Consider the following 22,908-nt stretch of genomic DNA (forward strand, 5'->3'; position numbering starts at 1 on the left):
ATAACCATAAATAAAATGGCACTGGTGATTGACAGTGACAACAAATAGCAAAGTACCCAAAGAAAAAGGAGAGGGTGTTTTGAGTCAACAAAAATAAAAAATAAAATATATATAAAAAAGAATGGGAAAAAAATATATATATAAATAAATATATTTTATATCTCTTGTGTTACGGGGGAAATTTCTTAGTCATGCCCGGTAGACTGGTGCAACCCAGCCCTCAGTGCAAGGCCTAGGAACGGCCCCGAGTTGATGACTCTAAAATAATTATCATGACTTGGCGTTGTCACTAGCAACCAAGCGCGGAAGATGTTGAATGCAATAAAACGTATGCAGATACAGGAATGTGGATGACTATAAAATATATTAGTGCTATTAGTACATCCTATGTTGCAAGTATTTTGGGGCACATTCTGACGTTATTTTATTTCTATAATAACTTTCACTAATAGTGTAGAATAACATTGTGTCTAAGATTTAAACCATCTAGGAATCTAGTTTTTAATTTACATCTCCCTATCCAATATTTTTTGTTTTGTTTATATCGGCAATGCAACATGTAAAATGGCAGGATGACATGATGTGGCTTACAGCCGATGTCACGGCTCTTTATTCAGTTATCCCACACGATTTGGCCTTATCTTCTGTTAGGTGGTTCTTACGAACGTACTCATCTTACTCCGGTGACCTGCAGGATTATATTATTTATGTCATAGAATATTTACTCTCACATAATTTTTTTATGTTTAATGGTAAGTTTTTCCTGCAGGTCACCTGAGCTTCGATGGGAGCTAAATTTTCCCCGTCTCTATCGAACATTTTCATGAGCTGGTGGGAAAGGCAATTTTTGTTTTCCAATTGTAACTCATTTTCGGACAATATATGCTGGTACGGTCGGTACATAGACGACCTCCTCTTTGTGTGGAGGTCGGGGGTGCCGACAGTGCCAGCATTCGGGGAATTTCTTAATAACAATAATTTTAATTTAATTTACACTCTACATCAAGAACCTCTTTCAATTAACTTTTGGATTTGACACTCACGGGAGATAGTCTCACAGGAAATGTATATACGAAAACGTACAGAAAAGAAACGTCAGTAAATAAAATTTTAGAAGCCACATAGTGTCATCCACCTCATGTGATCAAAAACCTTCCTGTCGGGGAAATTATGCGAGCATGAAGAAACTGCACCCGACGGGAGGATTTTGCGCATGAGGCGGATCAAATTGCTAAGAGGTTGGAAAAACGAGGATATCGCAAGTGGGCCATAAATAGGGCTAGAAATATTAGTGAACAGAAGGATCGTAACACCCTAATATATGGCAAACCCACACCCAATAAGAATAACAGTAGCAAACCTATAGTCTTCTCTACACCCTATAGCAAAGAATTTAAAGAAATTTGTGCTATAATTCACAAATTTCTACCTATGGTTATACATGATCTGGCATATAAAGGGGTGTTTGATGAAGGCTATAGGTGTGTTTCTAAAAAGGCCAAAACTATAGGTCAAAGAATTTCTCCAAGCCTTTTCAGTGATAAAACAGAGATTCCCAAGACTTGGCTTGCTACCGTTGGCAATTTTAAGTGTGGGCACCAGTGATGCATCTGTTGTTCCGTTATGAAGGTGACTCGGGACACATTTGCAGTCAAGCAGTTTATCAACCTCAACACTGCAAATGTGATGTATCTCATAACTTGTGATCAATGCCATGTCCAATATGTGGGATGTACCACAAATCCCTTGAATGTCAGAATTAGAAAGCCTCTTTCTGACATCCCTCATTTTTCCTCCAGGCATGTCTCCATAGCCACAAGACATTGCGTGGAGAAACATGAGGGAAAATTCTCCACCCTGCATGTTCAGGAAATAGAGAAAGTGCTTCCTCCTGTGAGAGGAGGAAACACAAAACAAAAATTATTGGATAGGGAGATCTTTTGGCTTATTAAATTAAAAACTAGGTTCCTAGATGGTTTAAATCTTAGACACAATGTTATTCTACTCTATCAGTGAAAGTTATTATAGAAATAAAATAACGTCGGAATGTGCCCCAAAATACTTGCAACATAGGATGTACTAATACCACTAATATATTGTCATCCACATTCCTGTATCTGCATGCGTTTTATTGCATTCAACATCTTCTGCGCTTGGTTGCTAGTGACAATGCCAAGTCATGATGATAATTTTTGAGTCATCAACTCGGGGCCGTTCCTAGGTCTTGCACTGGGGGCTGGGTTGCACCAGTCTGCTGGGCATGACTAAGAAATTTCCCCCATAACACTAGAGATATATATATATATATTTCTTTTTTCATTCTTTTTTTTATATATATATTTTATTTTTTATTTTTGTTGACTCAAACCCTCTCCTTTTTCTTTGGGTAATTTGCTATTTGTTGTCACTGTCAATAACCAGTGCCATTTTATTTATGGTTATAATAATAATAATAATAGAGAAATATATGTTTTACAAATATTTTTTATCGGCTCCATTGGGGGACACAGACCGCGGGTGTATGCTGTGGTCTCTAGGAGGTATGACACTATGGCAACAAAGAAGTCTGCTCCTCCCAGCAGGATATACCCGCCTCCAGGCCCTGAGGTAATCAGTTTAAGCTTAGTGTCTGAAGGAGGTGGATATGGTCTGGAGTTCTCTCCAGACCAGGTCTTATGTTTTATTATTTTCCTAGATTTAGGGATGTTAGATTTTTTATTCCATTTTCTTTCCTGTTTTCAGGTGGGGACTCACTGTTTCCCCATTGCGAGTAAGGGGGCACAGACATTGCGTATATGCGCTGTTCACCCCCTCTCGCCAACGGTCAGCGCCTGGGTTTGTACCTCATGGGTCTGGGTCACCCTATCTCGCTGCTCGCACATGGTAGCCCGGCATGATGCAGGTGATAAAAGTTGGCTGAAGACTTCATAGGAAGACTTCATTAGGTAAGTTATTCTGACTGAGGTGAGTATATTTCCCTTTCTCCTTAGGTGCAGATTTGCAACATCTGGAAACCCTCAGTTTTTAGCCCACCATTCTCATGAGTCTAATGGGGCTGGCCTGGACAGGGGGTCATTTATTACTGGGGTGTGCAGTGGCAGTTTGAATGGGGCACAACTTTCTACACTTTATTCTTATGTGTGTGTGTGGAAACAACTGTGTGTGTGTTTTTACATTTAAGTGACTGACCCGCGTACCAGGTCCGTCTCTCTCTCTTCCAGGGCCGCCTCACACGTTCCCATTCACCTGGAGAACTTGTGGATGAGGTTTCTGATTCGGCCTCCGACTCAGAGGACTGCACGGATGTACCTGATGTGGTGTACTCAGTTGTTGCGGCCATAAGAGACACCTTCCATCTAAAGGACCCAGGAACTTCGGATGTGGCTCCAGAAGTCTCCTTCTCTGTGCCCGACCGGCACTCAAGACTTTCAGCTCTCACGCTGAATTTTACGCCCTGCGGGTATCTGCCAGAAGTCACCCTGACAAGAAGTTTCAGGAAATGAAGAAAGTTCAAGCGCGGTATTCCTTCGCCAAGGACCTCATTGCTCGGTGGACCTCCTCTCCAACTGTGGATCCACCGGTCTCCCGCCTCTCTAAGGCGCCTACCCGGCCGTTGGCTGATGCGGCTGCCTTCAAGAATCCAGCGGACATGAAAGTGGATATTTTGGCAATCTCTGCCCTTGAGGCAGCAGGTTTTTCCTGCTTTTGCCTCTGCCTGGGTGTCAAAGGCCCTTTTAGTATGGTCTTCCAACTCCGCCAGGGTAATCTTCAAGATCCCTCCAGAGGATTTATTTAATCTAGCTCTCCGATGCTCTGCAGCCGGAGATTTTTCTGTGTTCTGCTTCCATGTGCAGCCACTGTGCTGCCTTTACCACAAGCTACCTTGTAGCCACCGTCCCTTCATGTGGCTATAAGCCTGGAATGCGGACGCCACCTTCAGGAAGTGAGGCGACGGGCGGAAAAAGAGTTATTTATTACCTCTGGTAAGACTCACAGAACCGCTTTCCGTCGTAAGTTCTCCTTCTGGTTCTGCGGACCTTTGGCACCTTCATGGGAAGAGGGCTCCTCTTTCCGATCCCATTCCTCCCAGAGGTCGGCTATCCGTTCCGGCCGTTTGACGGCCCCATCAGGCACCCGTAGGCCTTCCTCGGCCTGAAGGGTCGCCCCCACCCGCCAACCTCTCTTGGGTGGTTGGTCGCCTCTTACCCTCCGTGATGCTTGGACATGCAGCTTCAGGGGAACGTTTTCGAAGTTTATTCCAACCTCTCTGTGGTCTCCAAGAAAGGCGTTTCTGTTCTCCCAGTCTTGGTTCTCGAGTATCTCAGCCAGCATCTTTCGTTCCCATCCCGAATGGAGTCTCTCCGTTCGGTGCTGGCATCCATGGTTCAAGGGGAGTTTTTGTTCCTCGGTGGACATGAAGGATGCCTGCCTCCACTTCTCATTGTTTCCCAGTCATCAGCGGTTCCTCCGCTCTGCAGTTCCGGATGGTCATTTTCTATTGTGGCTATCCATTTCGGTCTGGCCACTTCTCCGCGGACCTTTACCAAAGTCCTGGCGCTTGTGATAGCCTTTTTTACGGACAACAGTTGTTTCCGTGATTCCATATTTGGACTACCTCCTGATCTGAGCTCCAGCCAGGACCCAGATCCTGGAGAGTCTTAGTCTCAACCTCCAGACCTTGCCCAGGAGGGCCCAACCGCTCTCCTGGGGCTCCAGTTCGATGCGGCCTCTGCCCGCTTTTGACTCCGCCGACTCTTTTCAAGAGTCTGATTCCTTCGGCTCCCTGCTCCCGTTTCCATTCGCTTTTGCATGGATGTCTTGGGTCGATTGGTGGAGGCCGTGCCATTTGCCCAGTTTCATCACCGACCTCTTCAACTGGTGATTTTCTTCCGGTGTGACAGTTCTCCATTGTCTCTCTCGTCAATCTTGTTGGTCCCTTCTATGGTGGCTTCATTTTCCCCCTCATTTTTTTCGGGGGTGTTCCTTCCTGTCCATCCCATTCAGTCTGTCAGACTGGGGAGGTGTTTTCAGGGACCGCCCGGTCTGGGGTCTTGGCCCCCCCGAGAAAATTTTTCCCCTTCAACATTTTGGGGCCTAGGGCAATTCTTTCTTCTTGGGAATTTCCCTCCTGGGCGGAACTCAAGTTTCCGGCCATCTCAGTTATCTTCAGTCTGGCCGTCCCTGGGACGTGATCTTCTCGGCCGGTCCTCAGTCGTCCAAGGCACTGGTCCCTACATCCAGGGGTGTTTGCTGTGATCTGCAACCCTTGGGGCGCTCCAGGTGTGGACCTCTGCTTGTCTCGCCACAACCGAAGCGTTCCTCTCTCTTGGTCGAGCCTTGCCCTACCTTGTCTACTTGGTGGTGGGGCTATGCCCTACCTTATTTGTTTCCTCCCTTTCTTCTCTTTTCGGGGTCTTGAGGAAACTCTCAGTGGGACGTTTCCGCCATTCTAGTGGCCCAGCCTGGGCCCGGCGGGCGTGGTATGTCGTCATGGTCAGGCTCCTGAACGACTTAAGGTTGCGCCTTCCCTATCGTCCAGACCTCCTATCTCATTTCTCCTGTGCCACCCCTATTACCGTCTCTGCTTTGACGGCGTGGCGGTCGAGACCGCGGTTTTGAGAGCCACGGTTTCTCTACCCAAGTCATTCGCACCATGCTCAAGGCTCATAAGTCCTCCTTTGCAAAAATTTACCGCCGTACTTGGCGGTCTTACTTTAGTTGGTGTGACGCTCAGGTCTTGTGTCCTGTTAACTTTTCGGTTTCCCGTCTTCTCTCTTTCTTGCAGTCGGGATTGGAACTGAGGTTGTCTCTCAGTTCCCTTAAGGGTCAGGTTTCGGCCCTTTCTATTCTTTTCCAGTGTCCTCTGGCTTCTAATTCTCATGTCCGGACCTTCCTTCAAGGAGTGGCGCATGCTGCCCCTCCTTATCGGTCACCTTCTCCTCCTTGGGACTTGAATCTGGTTCTGGGGGTACTCCAAGGTGAACCTTTTGAACCCCTTGGGGAGGTGTCCCTGCGCCTCCTTTCTTGGAAAGTGGCGTTTTCTTGTTATCTCCTCCATTTGGAGAGTGTCTGAATTGGCAGCTCTCTCCTGCCGTTTTCCGTTTCTGGTGCTTCACCAGGACAAGGTTGTCTTCCGGCCACATCCTTCCTTTTTGCCTAAGGTTGTTTCGGCCTTTCATCTCAATGAGGACATTGTTCTTTCGTCCTTTTATCCCGCGCCTTCTCATTCTAGGGAGCATTTACTCCACAAACTGGATGTGGTTTGGGCTGTTAGGTATTACCTCTCTAACTCTTCTTCGTTTCGTCAGTGCGATTCCTTTTTCGTCCTTACGGAAGGTCGTCGTAAGGGACAACCTGCTTCCAAGGCTACCACTTCTCGGTGGATCCGGTCTGCCATTTCGGAAGCCTATCGCTGTAGGGGGAAGATTCCTCCCTTCAGGGTTGTGGCTCATTCTACCCGTTTCTGTTAGGGCATCCTGGGCTCTCCAGAACAAAGCCTCGGCCTCGCAGATTTGCACGGCGGCTACTTGGTCGTCTTTGCACACTTTCTCGAGTTTCTACCGGGTTCATACCTTCGCATCGGCTGATGCTAGTCTGGGCTGTAGACTGCTGCAGGTGGCAGTGCAACAGCCGTCTGCCTGACTATCTGCCCACCCAAGGGACGGCTTTGGTACGTCCCACGGTCTATGTCCCCCAATGGAGCCGATAGAGAAAAGGAGATTTTTTAACACTTACCGTAAAATCTCTTTCTCTAAGAATCCATTGGGGGACACAGCTCCCGCCCTTTTGGGTTTCTCTTTGGTTCTCTGTCCGAGGGTGTGTTCAGTTATATATTTTCTTCTGGTTCTCGGACAGTTTGTGTTTTTTCCTTTTTCCTATTGCTCTGGTACTAAAACTGATTACCTCAGGGCCTGGAAGCGGGTATATCCTGCTGGGAGGAGCTGACTTCTTTGTTGCCATAGTGTCATACCTCCTAGAGACAGCAGCATACACCCGCAGTCTGTGTCCCCCAATGGATCCTTCGAGAAAGAGATTTTATGGTAAGTGTTAAAAAATCTCCTTATTTTTATAAATGTTTATATATGCATTTTCTAGGTAGGATAATTGTTGTGTGAACTGTGTCCTGCATTTAGATGTTTCAAAGTCATTTGTGAGAAGGAAACAGATGGGTGGAGCAGTGGCAAGTTCATTTTTACAGGTGTATTAATCCACCTGTGGAGCCACCCCTCCCCCTTCTTCCCTACTTAAACCCTGTCACTGTATCTTAACATTTGTATGACTAAGACAGTACACTAGCCGTCGAAACGCGTCACTTACCTGTACCTGTATGTTTTTTATATAATAAACTCCTCAATATTCACCGACTTGACAGCGCTGGACAATCTTTCTTCTTTTTCACTAATTATAGGTTTAAGGGAGTTATTCAGCTGGATTTTTTTTCTTGTCTTTTTCCAGGACTTTCAGTGAATGGCATTTAAAAAACAAACTTTCACTTACTTCCTGCGCTCCAGCGGTGGCTCCGGTGACCCGATGTCCTGCCTTGGCAAGTGATTGGCTGAGGGACAGTGGGACACTCTGGGCCCTGATGTCAGGATTTCCAAGAGGAGTCGGGGACTGGAGCTGGACACCGGAGCCAGTGCTGGTCACTGCCTAAGTCCTAAAAAAACAAAAACAAAATGAGTATGCTTAAAATGTCCCATTCTGACCGCGATAGATAGATGTAGAAAGATATATAGCAATGGAAAGAGCAGTGGCACTCCAAGTTGGTCTTTATTCACTTTAAACAGTGCTATGTTCCAGCAACCTCACGTTGCCATTGTTAAGAATACTTTGCTATAATATATATATATATGTGTGTGTATGGGGCTGTTTGAGGGCTGATTTTGCGATGTGATCCATAGTTTTTATTGTTACCAATTCACTTATCTTTCATTTTTTTATCTATTTATTCCAAAATTCGGCAATTTGGGACTTCTGTATTTTTTTTGTGTATACGTCATTCATTATACAGAATCAATAATGTTATATATTAATAGTTCGGACAGCTCTGCATATGATGATACTATATGCTTGCTTATATGCGCTTATTTATCTTTAAAATAATACAATGGGGGACTATGATTAGTAAACGATTATATTGCTAATACTTCAATGCAATTGCATAGTATTGCTCAATATGCCGAAGGCAGACTCTATTAGAAGATTGCACTGAAGCCAGCACTGAGGTATTTGGGGGGACTCCGGCTGGCAAGGAAAACGATTAGACCCCTGCATATGTGCTGTAGAGATGCTAATCGAAGCGGAGATGACATTCATGCTCATAACCTCTTAAGGAATCAGCGTTTTTCCATTTTTGGATTTTTATTTTTTCCTCATCACCTTCTAAAAATCACAACACTTTCAATTTTGCACATAAAATTCCATTTGATGGCTTATTTTATGCGCCACCAATTCTACTTTGCAGTGACATTAGTCATTTTGCCGTGGATTTTTTGGTAAAACAGAAAAAAAATTCATTGTGCGACAAAATTGAAGAAAAAAATTTAATTTTGTAACTTTTGGGGGCTTCCGTTTTTACGCAGTGCATTTTTCGGTAAAAATGACAACTTATCTTTATTCTGTAGGTCCATATGGTTAAAATAATACCCTACTTATATAGGTTGGATATTGTCGTACTTCGGAAAAAAATCATAACTACATGCAGGAAAATTTATACGTTAAAAATTGTCATCTTCTGACCCCTATAACTTTTTTTTATTTTTTATTTTTATGAGGGCTCATTTTTTGCGCTGTGTTCTGAAGTTTTTATTGGTACCATTTTTGCATTGATCGGACTTTTTAATCGCTTTTTATTAATTTTTTTGTGATATAAAAAGTGACCAAAAAAAACGCTATTTTGGACTTTTGGATTTTTTTTTGCGCGTACGCCATTGACCGTGCGGTTTAATTAATGATTTTTATAGTTTGGACATTTACGCACGTGGCGATACCACATATTTTTATTTACACTGGTTTTTTTTTGCTCTCCTGAGCTGCCAGGAAGTGTTTACTTTCATTTTCAGCGCGGCGATCAACTTTAATCGCCGCGTCTGAAGGGTTAATAGCGCGCGGCACAACGATCAGTGCTGCACGCTATTAGCCCAGGGTCCCTGCTAGGAATAGCAGCCGGGACTGACCCGGTGTGATGCGGGGTCACGGCGTGACCCTGTTTTAAGCATCGGTCGCAGGGCGTACACTTACGCCCTGCGTCCTTATGCACTTAAAGGCTGTGATAGCTATTGATCATAGTGCTTAAGGGTTTAAAGGCATAGATCAGGTTGATCACTAAAGACTGCCATTTGACTGTGAGTGCATGGCTGCACTTGCGTCATAAACAGAATGCAGCTTAGAATGTAAACGTACGTCTTGGTACGTTAAGTACCAGGGCACAGGACGTACATTTATATCCATTATGTCGTTAAAGGGGCAATTACAGTGATCAGACAAATGTCCAACCACAGTATTTGATGGCATGTCTTAATGAAAAGTCTTAATGTTAAGTGTATTTACATGAAACAAAATAGCAGACACTACCATAGTGGTAACAGGATAATTAGTCTTAATAGACCTGCTGTTTCCCTTTAAGGCAAACAGGAAATATATTACATTGAGGTTTGCATTTTTCCATATAGCAAAAATAGGCTGTACTGCCATAATGTGATACATTCTAAAGTTTGTTTTCATGTACACAGGACGATTGGGATTGCTGGATTATGATACAGTGGAAATAAGCAATCTTCATAGACAAGTTTTGCATGGAGAAAAAAGAAAAGGCATGTCAAAACCTGCATCTGTTGTGAAAACACTAAGAAAGTATGTGATCATGTTTTGTTTCCTTCTTCAATAGCATATAGTGTTGTGGGAGAAGGCTCACCCAAACAATTATCAAAGAAGATAGGAATAATGCTTACAGATTTGTCAAGATCTGTGCTGAGGAAAAGTTGACTAATTGCCCATCGTCACCATCACCTATTGATAAACAAATGTACCACACACTGAATATATCAGCAAAAATAGAAAAGAGCTTTATTAACCCCTTTACTCAACAGCCTGTTTTGGCCTTAATGACCAAGGCCTTTTTTTTTCAAATCTGACATGTGTCTCTTTATGTGGTAATAACTTTTGAATGCTTTTACTTATCAACCCAATTCCGAGATTGTTTTTTCGTGACATATTGTACTTTACATTAGTGGTAAATTTTGATTGATATATTCAGCGTTTTTTGCGAAAAAAATAAAAAATTTGCATTTTTCTATACTTTACATTTTATGCTTGTACCATAAATAGTCATATCGCACCAAATTAATGATTAATTCACATCTACAATATGTCTACTTTATGTTCCCATCATTTGATAAACATTATTTAACTTTTTTAGAATGTTAGAGGGTTTATAAGTTTAGCAGCAATTTTCCCGATTTTCAAGAAAATTTCAAAATCTGATTTTTCAGGGACCAGTTCAGTTCTGAAGTGGAATTGAGGGGCCTGAATGTTAGATACCCCCATAAATCACCCCATTTTATAACCTGCACCCCTTAAAGTAGTCAGAATGACATTAAAGAAGTTCATTAACCCTTTCGGTGCTTCACAGAAATGAAAGCAAAGTGGAGGCTGAATTTAAAAATTTCATTTTTTTTGCAGATTTTTCATTTTTATCCATTTTTTTCTGTAACACATTAGGTGTTGACAAAGAAATAAAACTCAAGATTTATTCCCTGAATTCTGACGTTTTTAGAAATATCCCATATGTGGCCTTTGTGCGCTACGTGTCTCTCATGCAGGCCTCAGACATGAAGGAGTGCTATGTGGATTTTGGGGCACCCTTTTAGTTTATGATATTTTGTTGGCATCATATAAAGTTGCAGAGGCCTTGGGGTGCAAAAATATTTTTGGGAGACAAGTTGACGCTTTTATTGGTTCCATTCTGGGGCACATGTGACACTTTGATCGTTTTTTATTTTATTTTTTATGAGGTGATATACATAAAAAAATCTATTCTGCAGTTGTTTTTTATTAAAAGAATTTAGGTCGTTCGTCATGCGGTATAAATGACGTGTTAACTTTACTCTGCAGGTTGATACGGTTACAGCAATACCAAATTTCTATGCTTTTTTTATATTTTAGTTCATTCATAGCATAAAAACGATTTTTGTAAAAAAAAAATCACGTTTTTAATTCGCCGTTTTCTGTGAGCCATAACTTTTTTATTTTTTCACTGACGCAATTGTGTGAGGACTCTTTTTTTTTTTTGCGGGACATGTTGATGTTTTTGGGGGGACTATTTTTGGGTTTGTGTTGGGGGTGTATTATACATACATATATATATATATATATATATATATATATATATATATATATAATTTATTTGACTATTTTTTTTCAATTTTTTTCATTTTATTTGTCACATTTTTATTTTTCACTTTTTTAATTTCTTTTTCACTTTATTTCACATTTAACTTTTTTTTGTTTTACTGTTATACACAGAATTCAATGGAGTACACATCTGTACTCCATTGAATTTTGCCTATGTCTGTCAGTACTGACAGGCATAGGAAAGATCAGTCCCTACCTTAGGTAGAGACTGATCACTCATGTTGCCATGGCAGACTGATCACTCATGTTGCCATGGCAACGGAGGCTACTGTCAGTCCTCCGGTTGCCATGGCAACCATCAGCGCTCTGCTTTCACTTTGCAGAGCGCCGATGGTGACAGTTGGAGCTCCCTCCCTCTGTAATCCTAAGACGCCGCGGTCACAGTGACCGCAGCGTCTACAGGGTTAACTCAGGATCGGAGCTGCGCTCCGATCCTGAGTGCTGCGGACGGCCTCCCCCAACGGGGCCCCTCTCACCACCGATCGCTTCACTGAATGAAGCGACGGAGGAGAGGGGGAAGGAGGAGACCGCCGCCAGATCCCTGCTTTCGGTTCGTCTGAACTGACGGACCAATAGCAGCGATCACCGGCCGGGGACCGCTGCGATTGGTCCCTGGCCGGCTTCAGGGAGGTCCTGCTGTGTAGCACAGCAAGTTTCATAAAACTGTCACAGCGCGCGGCGGCGCTGTGACAGTTTATGTCCATCAGGTACATGTACCTGATTTTGCGCGAAGTCACCGCTAATCATCAGGTACATGTACCTGATTTTGCGTAAACGGGTTTTAAACATATACAAGATAAAAGTTCATTTTAAAAAAATTACATATAATCACAAAAGTCAACACCAGTACATACAAGGTATAGGAGGGGAGGCACAAAATATATAAAAGATATAGTATAACAATAACAAGATATGCAGGTCACAAAAAGAGCAGCAATAATGCTGGATATAGTACCAGAAACTAGCGCATAAGTAAAATGCAAAGTACAAATAACACATGGAGCTGATAGCAAGGTAAAAGCAAACAAAGTGCAAACAAAGACAAGTGCCAAATTCTACCTACACCTGACCCCAACGACCATTTTGCGGTACCTCCGCTTCCTCGGACGGAATGGAGCATGGTAAGGGGACCTTAGCTCGCGTCCTAGCTGATCGGGACATCGCGATTTTATCGTGATAGTAGCTAATCAGATTGCTTCTTTAACCCCTTAAGGACCAAGGGCGTACAGGTACGCCCTTGGACCTGCTCTCCTGATATAACGCGGGGTTACACAGTAACCCCGCGTCATATCACGGCGGGCCCGGCATCATAGTGAAGCCGGGACCCGCCTCTAATAGCGTGCAGTGCCGATCGCGGCACCGCGCGCTATTAACCCTTTAGCCGCGCGCTCAGAGCTGAGCCGCGCGGCTAAAAGTGAAACCGAAAGTGGCCGGCTAGCTCAGTCGGGCTGTTCGGGATAGCCGCGGCTAATCGCGGCATCCCGAACAGCTGACAGGACAGCGGGAGGGCCCCTACCTGCCTCCTCGCTGTCCGCTCGCTGAATGACTGCTCAGTGCCTGAGATCCAGGCATGAGCAGTCATGCGGCAGAATCGTTGATCACTGGTTTCTTATGAGAAACCAGTGATCAATAATGAAGATCAGTGTGTGCAGTGTTATAGGTCCCTATGGGACCTATAACACTGCAAAAAAAAAGTGAAAAAAAAAGTGAATAAAGATCATTTAACTCCTCCCCTATTAAAAGTTTGAATCACCCCCCTTTTCCAATAAAAAAAAAAAACAGTGTAAATAAAAAGAAAAATGAACATATATGGTATCACCGCGTGCGGAAATGTCCGAATTATAAAAATATATCATTAATTAAACCGCTCGGTCAATGGCGTGCGCGCAAAAAAATTCCAAAGTCCAAAATAGTGCATTTTTGGTCACTTTTTATATCATTTAAAAATGAATAAAAAGCGATCAATAAGTCCTATCAATGCAAAAATGGTACCGTTAAAAACTTCAGATCACGGCGCAAAAAATGAGCCCGCATACCGCCCCATACACGGAAAAATAAAAAAGTTATAGGGGTCAGAAGATGACAATTTTAAACGTATTAATTTTCCTGCATGTAGTTATGATTTTTTCCAGAAGTCCGAAAAAATCAAATCTATATAAGTAGGGTATCATTTTAATCGTATGGACCTACAGAATAAAGATAAGGTGTAATTTTTACCGAAAAATGTACTACGTAGAAACGGAAGCCCCCAAAAGTTACAAAACTGCGTTTTTTTTTCAATTTTGTCGCACAATTATTTTTTTTTCCGTTTCACCGTAGATTTTTGGGCAAAATGACTGATGTCATTACAAATTAGAATTGGTGGCGCAAAAAATAAGCCATCATATGGATTTTTAGGTGCAAAATTGAAAGAGTTATGATTTTTTAAAGGCAAGGAGCAAAAAACGAAAATGCAAAAACGGAAAAACCCCCGGTCCTTAAGGGGTTAATTTTTCAGAGGCTTTTTCAAAAATGAAAGAAGCGATCTGATCTGTTACTGTTGGCAACTGGTTGACACTTCCTCTGGTAAAAAAAAAAAATGAATAAAAAAATTCTAATTATGGTAAAATTGTTTGCTAACTTTATTTATTATAAGAACTAAATAAAGCATAACCACAGGGCTCTTGGGGATAAAAACTAAAATTTGCTATACCGTATTTTTCGCCGTATAAGACGCACTTTTTCTTCCCCAAAACTGGGGGGGAAAAGTCGGTGCGTCTTAAACGGCGAATACACCCCTATTGCGGCGGTCCCTGCGGCCATCAACGGCAGGGACCCGCGGCTAATACAGGACACCACCGATCGCAGTGATGCCCTGTATTAACCCTTCAGACGCGGCGATCAAAGCTGACCACCACGTCTGAAGGGAAAGTGACACTAACCCGGCTGTTCAGTCGAGCTGTTCGGGACCGCCGCGATTTCACCGCGGCGGTCCCGAACAGCCCGACTGAATAGCCGGGTTAGTGTTTACAGGACAGACCTTACCTGCCTCCTCGGTGTCTTCTCCGTTCAGGGACCCCTGTATGGCCGACGCTCTCCTTCCTCGTCATCACGTCGTCGCGTACGTGCGTCGGCGTGTGTAACGACGTGATGGTGGCGACGGAGAGCGAGGATACCCGGCCGGCAGCAGAGACGTTCCAGAGCGACGGGGACACGGCAACAGCGATGGAGCGACATCCAGGGCAGCGGTGACGGGTCCGGAGCGGCGGGGACACGTGAGTATTACCTCCTATGCAGTGGTCTTAAATCTGCGGACCTCCAGATGTTGCAAAACTACAACTCCCAGCATGCCCGGACAGCCAACGGCTGTCCGGGCATGCTGGGAGTTGTAGTTTTGCGACATCTGGTGGTCCGCAGGTTGAAGACCACTATTGGGTTCAAAATCTTTATTTTTTTAGATTTTGCACCTATAAATTGGGTGCGTCTTATAGTCCGGTGCGTCCTATAGGGCGAAAAATATGGTAAATATTCATATGCAATAAAAATTCATACCCAAATGTAAAAATTTCAAAAAAGTATGTGCAATCTCACATGTAACAACAATGTTCCCGATATATAAAATTTTTCCTGAACAAACCTATACAGGGAGGGGGAAACTGTCCGAACAAATTCAATATCTTGGAAAATATTCCTCTATGAAAAATGTAGATTCCAAAACATATTATGATCGTTTGGGTTAGGTTAACCTCACCCTTTGTAATGCATGTTACAGAGATCCCACAGGCTGAAAGTGCATGTAGGAAAGAGAAAGGTTATGATCGCCGTTTGTAAGTATTCTGTGACGAAACTGCTGAGTTGACTGTGCTTGTAGTTATCTGCCTCCTCATATCGGCAAAGCGCCCGCGCTCAGAGGCCAGGAACAGAGCGGGTCGACCAAAGTGTTTAAAAATACACAATTCTGGACTTTGGTATTTTTGTGTGTACGCCATTGACCATGTGGTTTTAATAGTTGAGACATTTAAGCATGCATTGATACCACATATGTGCTTTTAAATTGTTGTTTAAATTTTGTTTTTAATGGGTAAAGGGGGAGTGATTCAAACTTTTATTAGGGAATGGGTTAATTCACATTTATTAACCTGTTGGGGAGGAAGGGCGTATGCATACGCCCTTGCATCCTGGTACTTAAGGACGAAGGGCGTATCCATACGCCCGTGGGAATTTCGGGGACCGGGCCGGGGTGACTGCTGATATCTATCAGCAGGCACCCCGTGCAAATGCCTATAAGGGGGGTCATTAGACCCCCCCATATCGGCTATCGGCGCAAATCGCAAGTGAATTCACACTTGCGATTTGCATCCATTCCGGGTCATTACGGGTCTCTGGTGACCCGGAATAGAAGGGGGATCGCGGGTGTCTAAGACACCCATGATCCCCCTAAAGCGATAGGAGTGAGGTGGCACGGGTGCCACCCCTCCTATCCCTGCTATTGGTGGTCTAGACACGACCACCAATAGCACATCTGGGGCGGGGGGGTTTACTTTCGTTTTCCCCGTCCTGCCCTCGCACAATAGGCGGGGCAGAACGGGGAAAACGAAGAGGAGCGGCACCGGAGTCCACTTACCCCTCCGGAGGCAGCGGAGCGACGGGGATCGGCGGGCGGCGACGGAGATCTGCGGCGGCGTGCGGCAGAAGAGGACGGCTCCCGGATGCGACGGAAGCCGGTGAGTAGTTGCCTAACAACATCTAGAGGGCTACAGTCTGAGACCACTATAGTGGTCTCTAGACTGTAGCCCTCCAGATGTTGCAAAACTACAACTCCCAGCATGCTCAGACAGCTGTTTGCTGTGTGGGCATGCTGGAATTTGTAGTTTTGCAACAGCTGGAGGTCTGCAGTTTAGAGACCACTGCACAGTGATCTCTATACTGCCCTCTAGATCTTGCAAAACTACAACTCCAAGCATGCCCACATAGTTGTTTGCTGTCTGGGCATGCTGGGAGTTGTAGTTTTGCAACACCTGGAGGTCCACAGTTTGGAGATCACTGTTCAGTGGTCTCTAAATTGTAGCACTCCAGAAATTGCAAAACTACAAATTCCAGCATGCCCACACAGAAAACGGCTGTCTCGGCATTCTGGGAGTTGTAGTTGCGTACCTCCAGCTGTTGCATAACTACATCTCCCAGCATGCCCTTCTGTGATCAGTACATGCTGGGAATTGTAGTTTTGCAACAGCTGGAGGCACACTGGTTGGAAAACCTTCAGTTAGGTTCTGTTACCTAACTCAGTATTTTCCAACCAGTGAGCCTCCAGCTGTTGCAAAACTACAACTCCCAGCATGCACGGTCTGTCAGTACATGCTGGGAGTTGTAGTTTTGCAACAGCTGGAGGCACACTGGTTGGAAAACCTTCAGTTAGGTTCTGTTACCTAACTGTTACCCCTATGTAGAACACCCCTATGCAATCCCTAATTTAGTCCTCAAATGCGCATGGCGCTCTCTCACTTCGGAGCCCTGTCGTATTTCAAGGAAACAGTTTAGGGACACACATGGGGTATTTCCGTACTCGGGAGAAATTGCACTACAAAATTTGGGGGGCTTGTTCTCCTTTTACCCCTTATGAAAAGGAAAAGTTGGGGTCTACACCAGCCTACACTAACATGCTGGTGTTGCCCTTTACTTTTTATTTTCACAAGAGGTAAAAGGAAAAAAAGACCCCCAAAATTTGTAACTCAATTTCTCCTGAGTACGGAAATACCCCATATGTGGGCGTAAAATACTCTGCAGGCGCACAACAAGGCTCAGGAGTGAGAGTGCACCATGTACATTTGAGGCCTAAATTGGTGATTTGCACAGGGGTGGCTGATTTTACAGCGGTTCTGACATAAACCCCAAAAAATAAATACCCACATGTGATCCCATTTTGGAAACTACACCCCTCACGGAATGTAATAAGGGGTACAGTGAGCATTTACGCCCCACAAGTGTCTGGCAGATTTTTGGAACAGTGGTACGTGAAAATGAAAAATTTAATTTTTTTGTTTGCACAGCCCACTGTTCCAAAGATCTGTCAAACGCCAGTAGGGTGTAAATGCTCACTGTACCCCTTATTACATTCCGTGAGGGGTGTAGTTTCCAAAATGGGGTCACATGTGGGGGGGTCCACTGTTCTGGCACCACTGGGGGCTTTGTAAATGCACATGGCCCCCGACTTCCATTCCAAACAAATTATCTCTCTAAAAGCTCAATGGCGCTCCTTCTCTTCTGAGCATTGTAGTTCGCTCGCAGTGCACTTGACGTCCAAACATGGGGTATTTCCATACTCAGAAGAAATGGGGTTACAAATTTTGGGGGGCATTTTCTCCTATTACCCTTTGTAAAAAAGTAAAATTTGGGGAAAAACCAGCATTTTAGTGGAAAAATATTTGTTTTCATTTACACATCCGACTTTAACAAAAAGTTGTCAAACACCTGTGGGGTGTTAAGGCTCAGCGGACCCCTTGTTACGTTCCTTGAGGGGTGTCGTTTCCATAATAGTGTGCGATGTGTTTTTTTTTTGCTGTCCTGGCACCATAGGGGCTTCCTAAATGGGACATGCCCCCCCAAAAACCATTTCAGAAAAACTCACTATCCTAAATCCCATTGTTGCTCCTTCGCTTCTGAGCCCTCTAGTGCACCCGCCGAACACTTGACATACACATTTGAGGTATTTTCTTACTCGAGAGAAATTGGGTTACAAATTTTGAGAGGACTTTTTTCCTTTTACCCCTTGAAAAATTCAAAAACTGGGTCTACAAGAACATGCCAGTGTAAAAAATGAAGATTTTGAATTTTCTCCTTCACTTTGCTGCTATTCCTGTGAAACACCTAAAGGGTTAACACACTTACTGAATGTCATTTTGAATACTATGAGGGGTGCAGTTTTTATAATGGGGTAATTTATGGGGTATTTCTAACCAGAAGACCCTTCAAATCCACTTCAAACCTGAACTGGTCCCTGAAAAATTCTGATTTTGAAAATTTTGCGAAAAATTGGAAAATTGTTGCTGAACTTTGAAGCCCTCTGATGTTTTCCAAAAGTAAAAAGTCATCAATTTTATTTTTTTTATCAATTCTTTATTTATGAATTTTCAAGACACAACAGTTGAGTCAACCAAGGAATTCAACAATAATTATATCAGTTCACAAGTACATAGCGCCTAAGACATTCGACAGACTAACAAACGGTAGGTGTCTGCATAATGAGTCCTAAATATGTACAAGACCCCTGATAAACCCACAAAAGAGACATTGTGGGTCGGGGACATGACATATATGCAAGGATGGGTGAGAGGACCCACTGTCCACGAGCGAGGCCAGCTGCACCCGTGTACCATGGATGGTCTGTCTCAAGCAAGATGATTCAACTTACATGGTAGCATGGAAAGAAATTGAGATGGAAAGCAAGAGTAGGGGGTGAAGAACATAGAGCAAGTGGTCGGGAATTAGAAAGTGATGGAAGAGAAAGGTGGGGTGAGAAGTTGGAGGAAGGAGGGTGACCACAATAGGAGGGTAATGGATGAGATGGGGGCGAGGAAGGACACAATAGGGAGAGGACAAAGAGGTGAGGGATGTGGGAGAACACGAGGACAAGGGAAGACGCGGATGTGGGTAAAATGCAGTACTGATGGAGTTCAATCGGTACGTCCAAACCAGAGTGTGTGGTATGTGGGGGAAGGTCAAAAGAAACAAAGGAAACAGCGAGCAGTAATTAGGGAGTTCCAGGGGAGGCTAGGTACCTCCTCCACGGGGTCCACGTCCGCAGAAAACGGTCATGTGTGTGAGTCCCCCAGCTCGACAACTCCTCCAAGCGGCATATCTGTGAGACTCTGCCCTTCCATTCATCAACAGTTGGCGGAGTGGTCTGACGCCAGTGTAACGGGATAAGGGCCTTAGCCGCCGTGAGTAAGTGCGCTGTCAGGGATTTGGTATGTAGGGGGCACCCCGAGCCCGGGAGCCCAAGGAAGATCTGGAGTGGTGTAAGGTCAACCCTAGTGCCAGTCACCTCAGTCATAGTCTCCTCCACACCCTTCCAGAAGTCTGTTAGGAGGGGGCAATGCCATCATATGTGTGATAGGGAGCCAATGTCACCCCCACATCTCCAGCACTCCGATGTCTGTGTGAGGCCCCAATGTCTGAGCAGCTCGGGTGTCCTATACCACCTAGCTAGCAGTTTGTAATGTCCCTCCTGTAACCTAACGCACTTAGAGAACCCATGAGAGCTATCTAGAATCTTCTTCTTGTCAGCGTCAGTGAGGATAACATTCAATTCCCTTTCCCAGGAGGTAAGGAAAAGCGGAGGAGTAGCACCGTCCTCGTCCATATAATGTGAGCGGAATACAGAGAGCCACGGCTTAGTGTCAATGTCCGTGGTAGCGAAAGCTAGTCTGTCTACCCAGGATAGGTCGGAGCCGATGACATTGCCTCAGTAAGGAGGCACATGTGCGCCGTATAATGTAGCTTTGCATGAAATTTAGAGTCGTGGTCGGGATTAGCTCCTGGATTACCTCCTGAGACGGTGGGTGGCCATCCCTACACAAAAGCTTCAGCGGCACGGATCTAAAATGTCTCCAAACACCATCCACCTCCGAGGCGTGGGGCGTCAGGATGTGTGGAATCAGTGAGCTCGGTAAAGCTGGGGACAGGGTAGGTCTGCCTCCCACCATACGTCCGCCCGACCTATTAAAAGCCTTTTTAAGCAGGAGTGTGCCCCGCAGCAATGGGTTAGCTATCTGGGTGAGTATGTCTGTCGAGGGGAGCCAGAGTGTTCTCTCGCGTGAGGTATCAGGTACCGCTAGTTGTAGTGATTCTAAAGAAGTGCCCTGCAGAAGGCTAGTGCGAGAGAGAATCTCCGTCCATCTCTGCAAATGCACCACCCGGTACCATTGCTCGACATCCGGGAGAGCTATGCCCCCGTGTGATTTACGCCTGAGCAGGAGTTTGTACGGCAAGCGTGGCTTCTTGCCTGACCAGAGAAAGGAGGAGAACAATCGCTTCCATTGAAGCAAATGCTTGGTCGGTAAGGCAATAGGTACCATTCTGAGCAAGTACAGGATGGAGGGCATAATGTACGTCTGTAGTAGATTCCGCCTACCCATCCAAGACAAGAAGGGCAACTGGTAAGACTCTAACTGTCGTTTCAGTTTTGCAAACATAGGCACGTAGTTGGCTGTAAACAGGTCGGACAGCGATGGGGGCAAGGCAATGCCTAGGTAAGTAATGTGGTGTTGGGCAAGGAAACATTCAATATTTCCGACTTAGTGTAATTGACCTTAAAGTTGAAGAGCGAGCCGAAATGGTCTAGCAAGTCTTGCACTTTTGGTAATGCGGTCTCCGGGTTCGTGATGAGAAGGAGCAGATCGTCCGCGAAAGCAGCGGCTTTATGCTCATGCTCACCCACCACCAAGCCTTCAATCGTCTTCTCCCTCCGTAAAGCCTGCAATAACGTCTCCATGACTATAATGTACAATGACGGGGAGAGGGGGCACCCCTGCCGAGTACCATTTCTGATCTGGAAGGTGGGGGACAAAGTGCCATTGACCCTAACGCGCGCGCGCTCGGGCTCGAGTAAAGCGACATGACAGCTGTTGTGAATGCTTGGGGCACTCCAAATGAGGCCAATGTGTGTTGTAAGTACTGCCAGGAGACTCTGTCGAATGCCTTCTCGGCGTCTGTGCCGAGGAGGATAAGCGGTGCGTGTGTGGACCTAGCATAATGCATTGCGTGCATCACGCTAAGGGTGTTGTGTCTGCCCTCCCTGCCGCGCACGAAACCCGTTTGATCCGGATGTATGAGGTGTGGGAGATATCGCCCCAGTCTAAGCGTTAGCACCTTGGCCCACACCTTCACGTCAAGATTGAGTAAAGATATGGGCCTGTAGCTGGAACATAAGAGATGATCCTTGCCTTCTTTAGGAAGGATAGTAATATGTGCTTCGAGCGCTTGAGCAGGCAGGCTACCCCCCATCAATAGAGCGTTGCACCAGTGCATCAACTTGGGGGCCAGGACCTCCTGAAATGTCTTATAGTAAGTCAGGCTGAGTCCATCTGGGCCCGGGCTTTTGCCGTTAGGGAAGGATTGTAGTACTTTCTGTACCTCCTCAATGGTGCAAGGCTCTAAGAGGGATGCACCCTCCTCTGCAGTCAAGGTGGGTAGTGCCAGCGAGCGCAGAAAGGATGTTATAGCTTGAGATCGTTGTGTGTGGTCAGGGATATGGGGAGAGATGTTATACAAGGTAGTATAATAATCCGTGAAAGCCGAGGCGATTTTCTTAGTGTCTGTGGTTAGTTGGTGTGCGTCTGTTTTAATGGCAGGGATAAATGTCTTCTCCTTCCGCTTTTTAATCATAGCCGACATCAGTCGCCCCCCCTTGTCCCCATGTTGGAATAACTTTTGACGGAAGTGGATTACAGAGTCCGCGTGTTTCTGAGTGAGTATGTCTCGCAGCTGTTCCCTAACAGAAGTGAGTTCCTGGGCAACGGATGGGGAGAACGGAGCTCTGAATCGTCTCTCAAGCTCAGTAAGTCGCTCCAACAGGGAAGAGACCTCCCGTGCCCTCTTTCTTGACTTTAGAGCCTAAGTCAATTAAGATGCCTCGCATGTATGCTTTATGCGTCTCCCATACCGTTGGCCAGGAAACGTCTGGAGTGAGATTTATATCAAAGAAGGCTTGAATTTGATATGAGAGGTTAGAAACCATTTCGGGATGTGACAGTAAGTCACTTAGGCGCCACGTCCAGTCCCGCCTGGGGAGGTGCGTGAGAGTGGACGTGGCAGTGACGGGTGAGTGGTCTGACAAAGTCCTAGGTGCTATTGTGGAGTGATGGAACGATGGTAGGAGGCTTTCGTGGCAGAGGAGGTAATCCAGGCGCTGAGCAGACTGATGGGGGGTGGAGAAGAAAGTGTAGGAGTGGTCACCTGGGTTGTGCAGACGCCAGATGTCAGCAAGACCCAACTCCTGTAGTTTGTTCCTCAGGGTGCGTAGGTCAACCGGTCGGACTGCCGACCTCCGCGTAGAGGAGTCCAGCAGGGGTTCTAGAGTGACGTTCAAGTCAGCCCCTATGATAATAGGACCCTCCGCGAAGGCCCTCAATCTCTCCAATGTACCCAACAGCCAGGGAATCTGTTTTTTGTTTGGGGCATATAAGGAGGCTAAGTTGTATGTCACGGCTTCGATCCTACCTTTTATAAACAGCGCCCTCCCGTCAGCTGAGTCGTAAGAGTCAAGGAGTTGGAAGGGGACCTCTCTCTGCAATGCAATAGATACCCCTCTGGAGGAGGAGTTCGAGCTCCCACTATGAAACCAAAGAGAAAAGTAGTTAGAAGGTAGTTTGGGAATCCTATGCTTCTTAAAATGTGTTTCCTGTAAGAACAATACAGACACTTTCTCTTTCTGCAATAAAAATAATACATTATGTCTCTTACATGGAGAATTAAAGCCATGTACATTGTACATCATAAACTGGATAGTGGCCATGGCAC

General features: G+C 45.1%; 1 protein-coding gene across 3 annotated transcripts in view; it reads left to right on the forward strand.

Annotated features, from left to right (window-relative positions):
* The window catches only part of MOCS3 (molybdenum cofactor synthesis 3), a 152,021-nt gene that overhangs the window by 55,039 nt on the left and 74,074 nt on the right, over window positions 1-22,908 (forward strand). For all 3 annotated transcript variants that reach the window (XM_056566970.1, XM_056566971.1, XM_056566972.1), the window contains exon 4: window positions 9,732-9,852. In XM_056566970.1, the coding sequence (XP_056422945.1) occupies window positions 9,732-9,852 (121 nt within the window). The remainder of the gene's footprint in view (window positions 1-9,731; window positions 9,853-22,908) is intronic.

The sequence above is a fragment of the Hyla sarda genome, chromosome 3 (genome assembly GCF_029499605.1).
Source record: "Hyla sarda isolate aHylSar1 chromosome 3, aHylSar1.hap1, whole genome shotgun sequence".
In the NCBI taxonomy this organism is placed as follows: Eukaryota; Metazoa; Chordata; class Amphibia; order Anura; family Hylidae; genus Hyla; species Hyla sarda.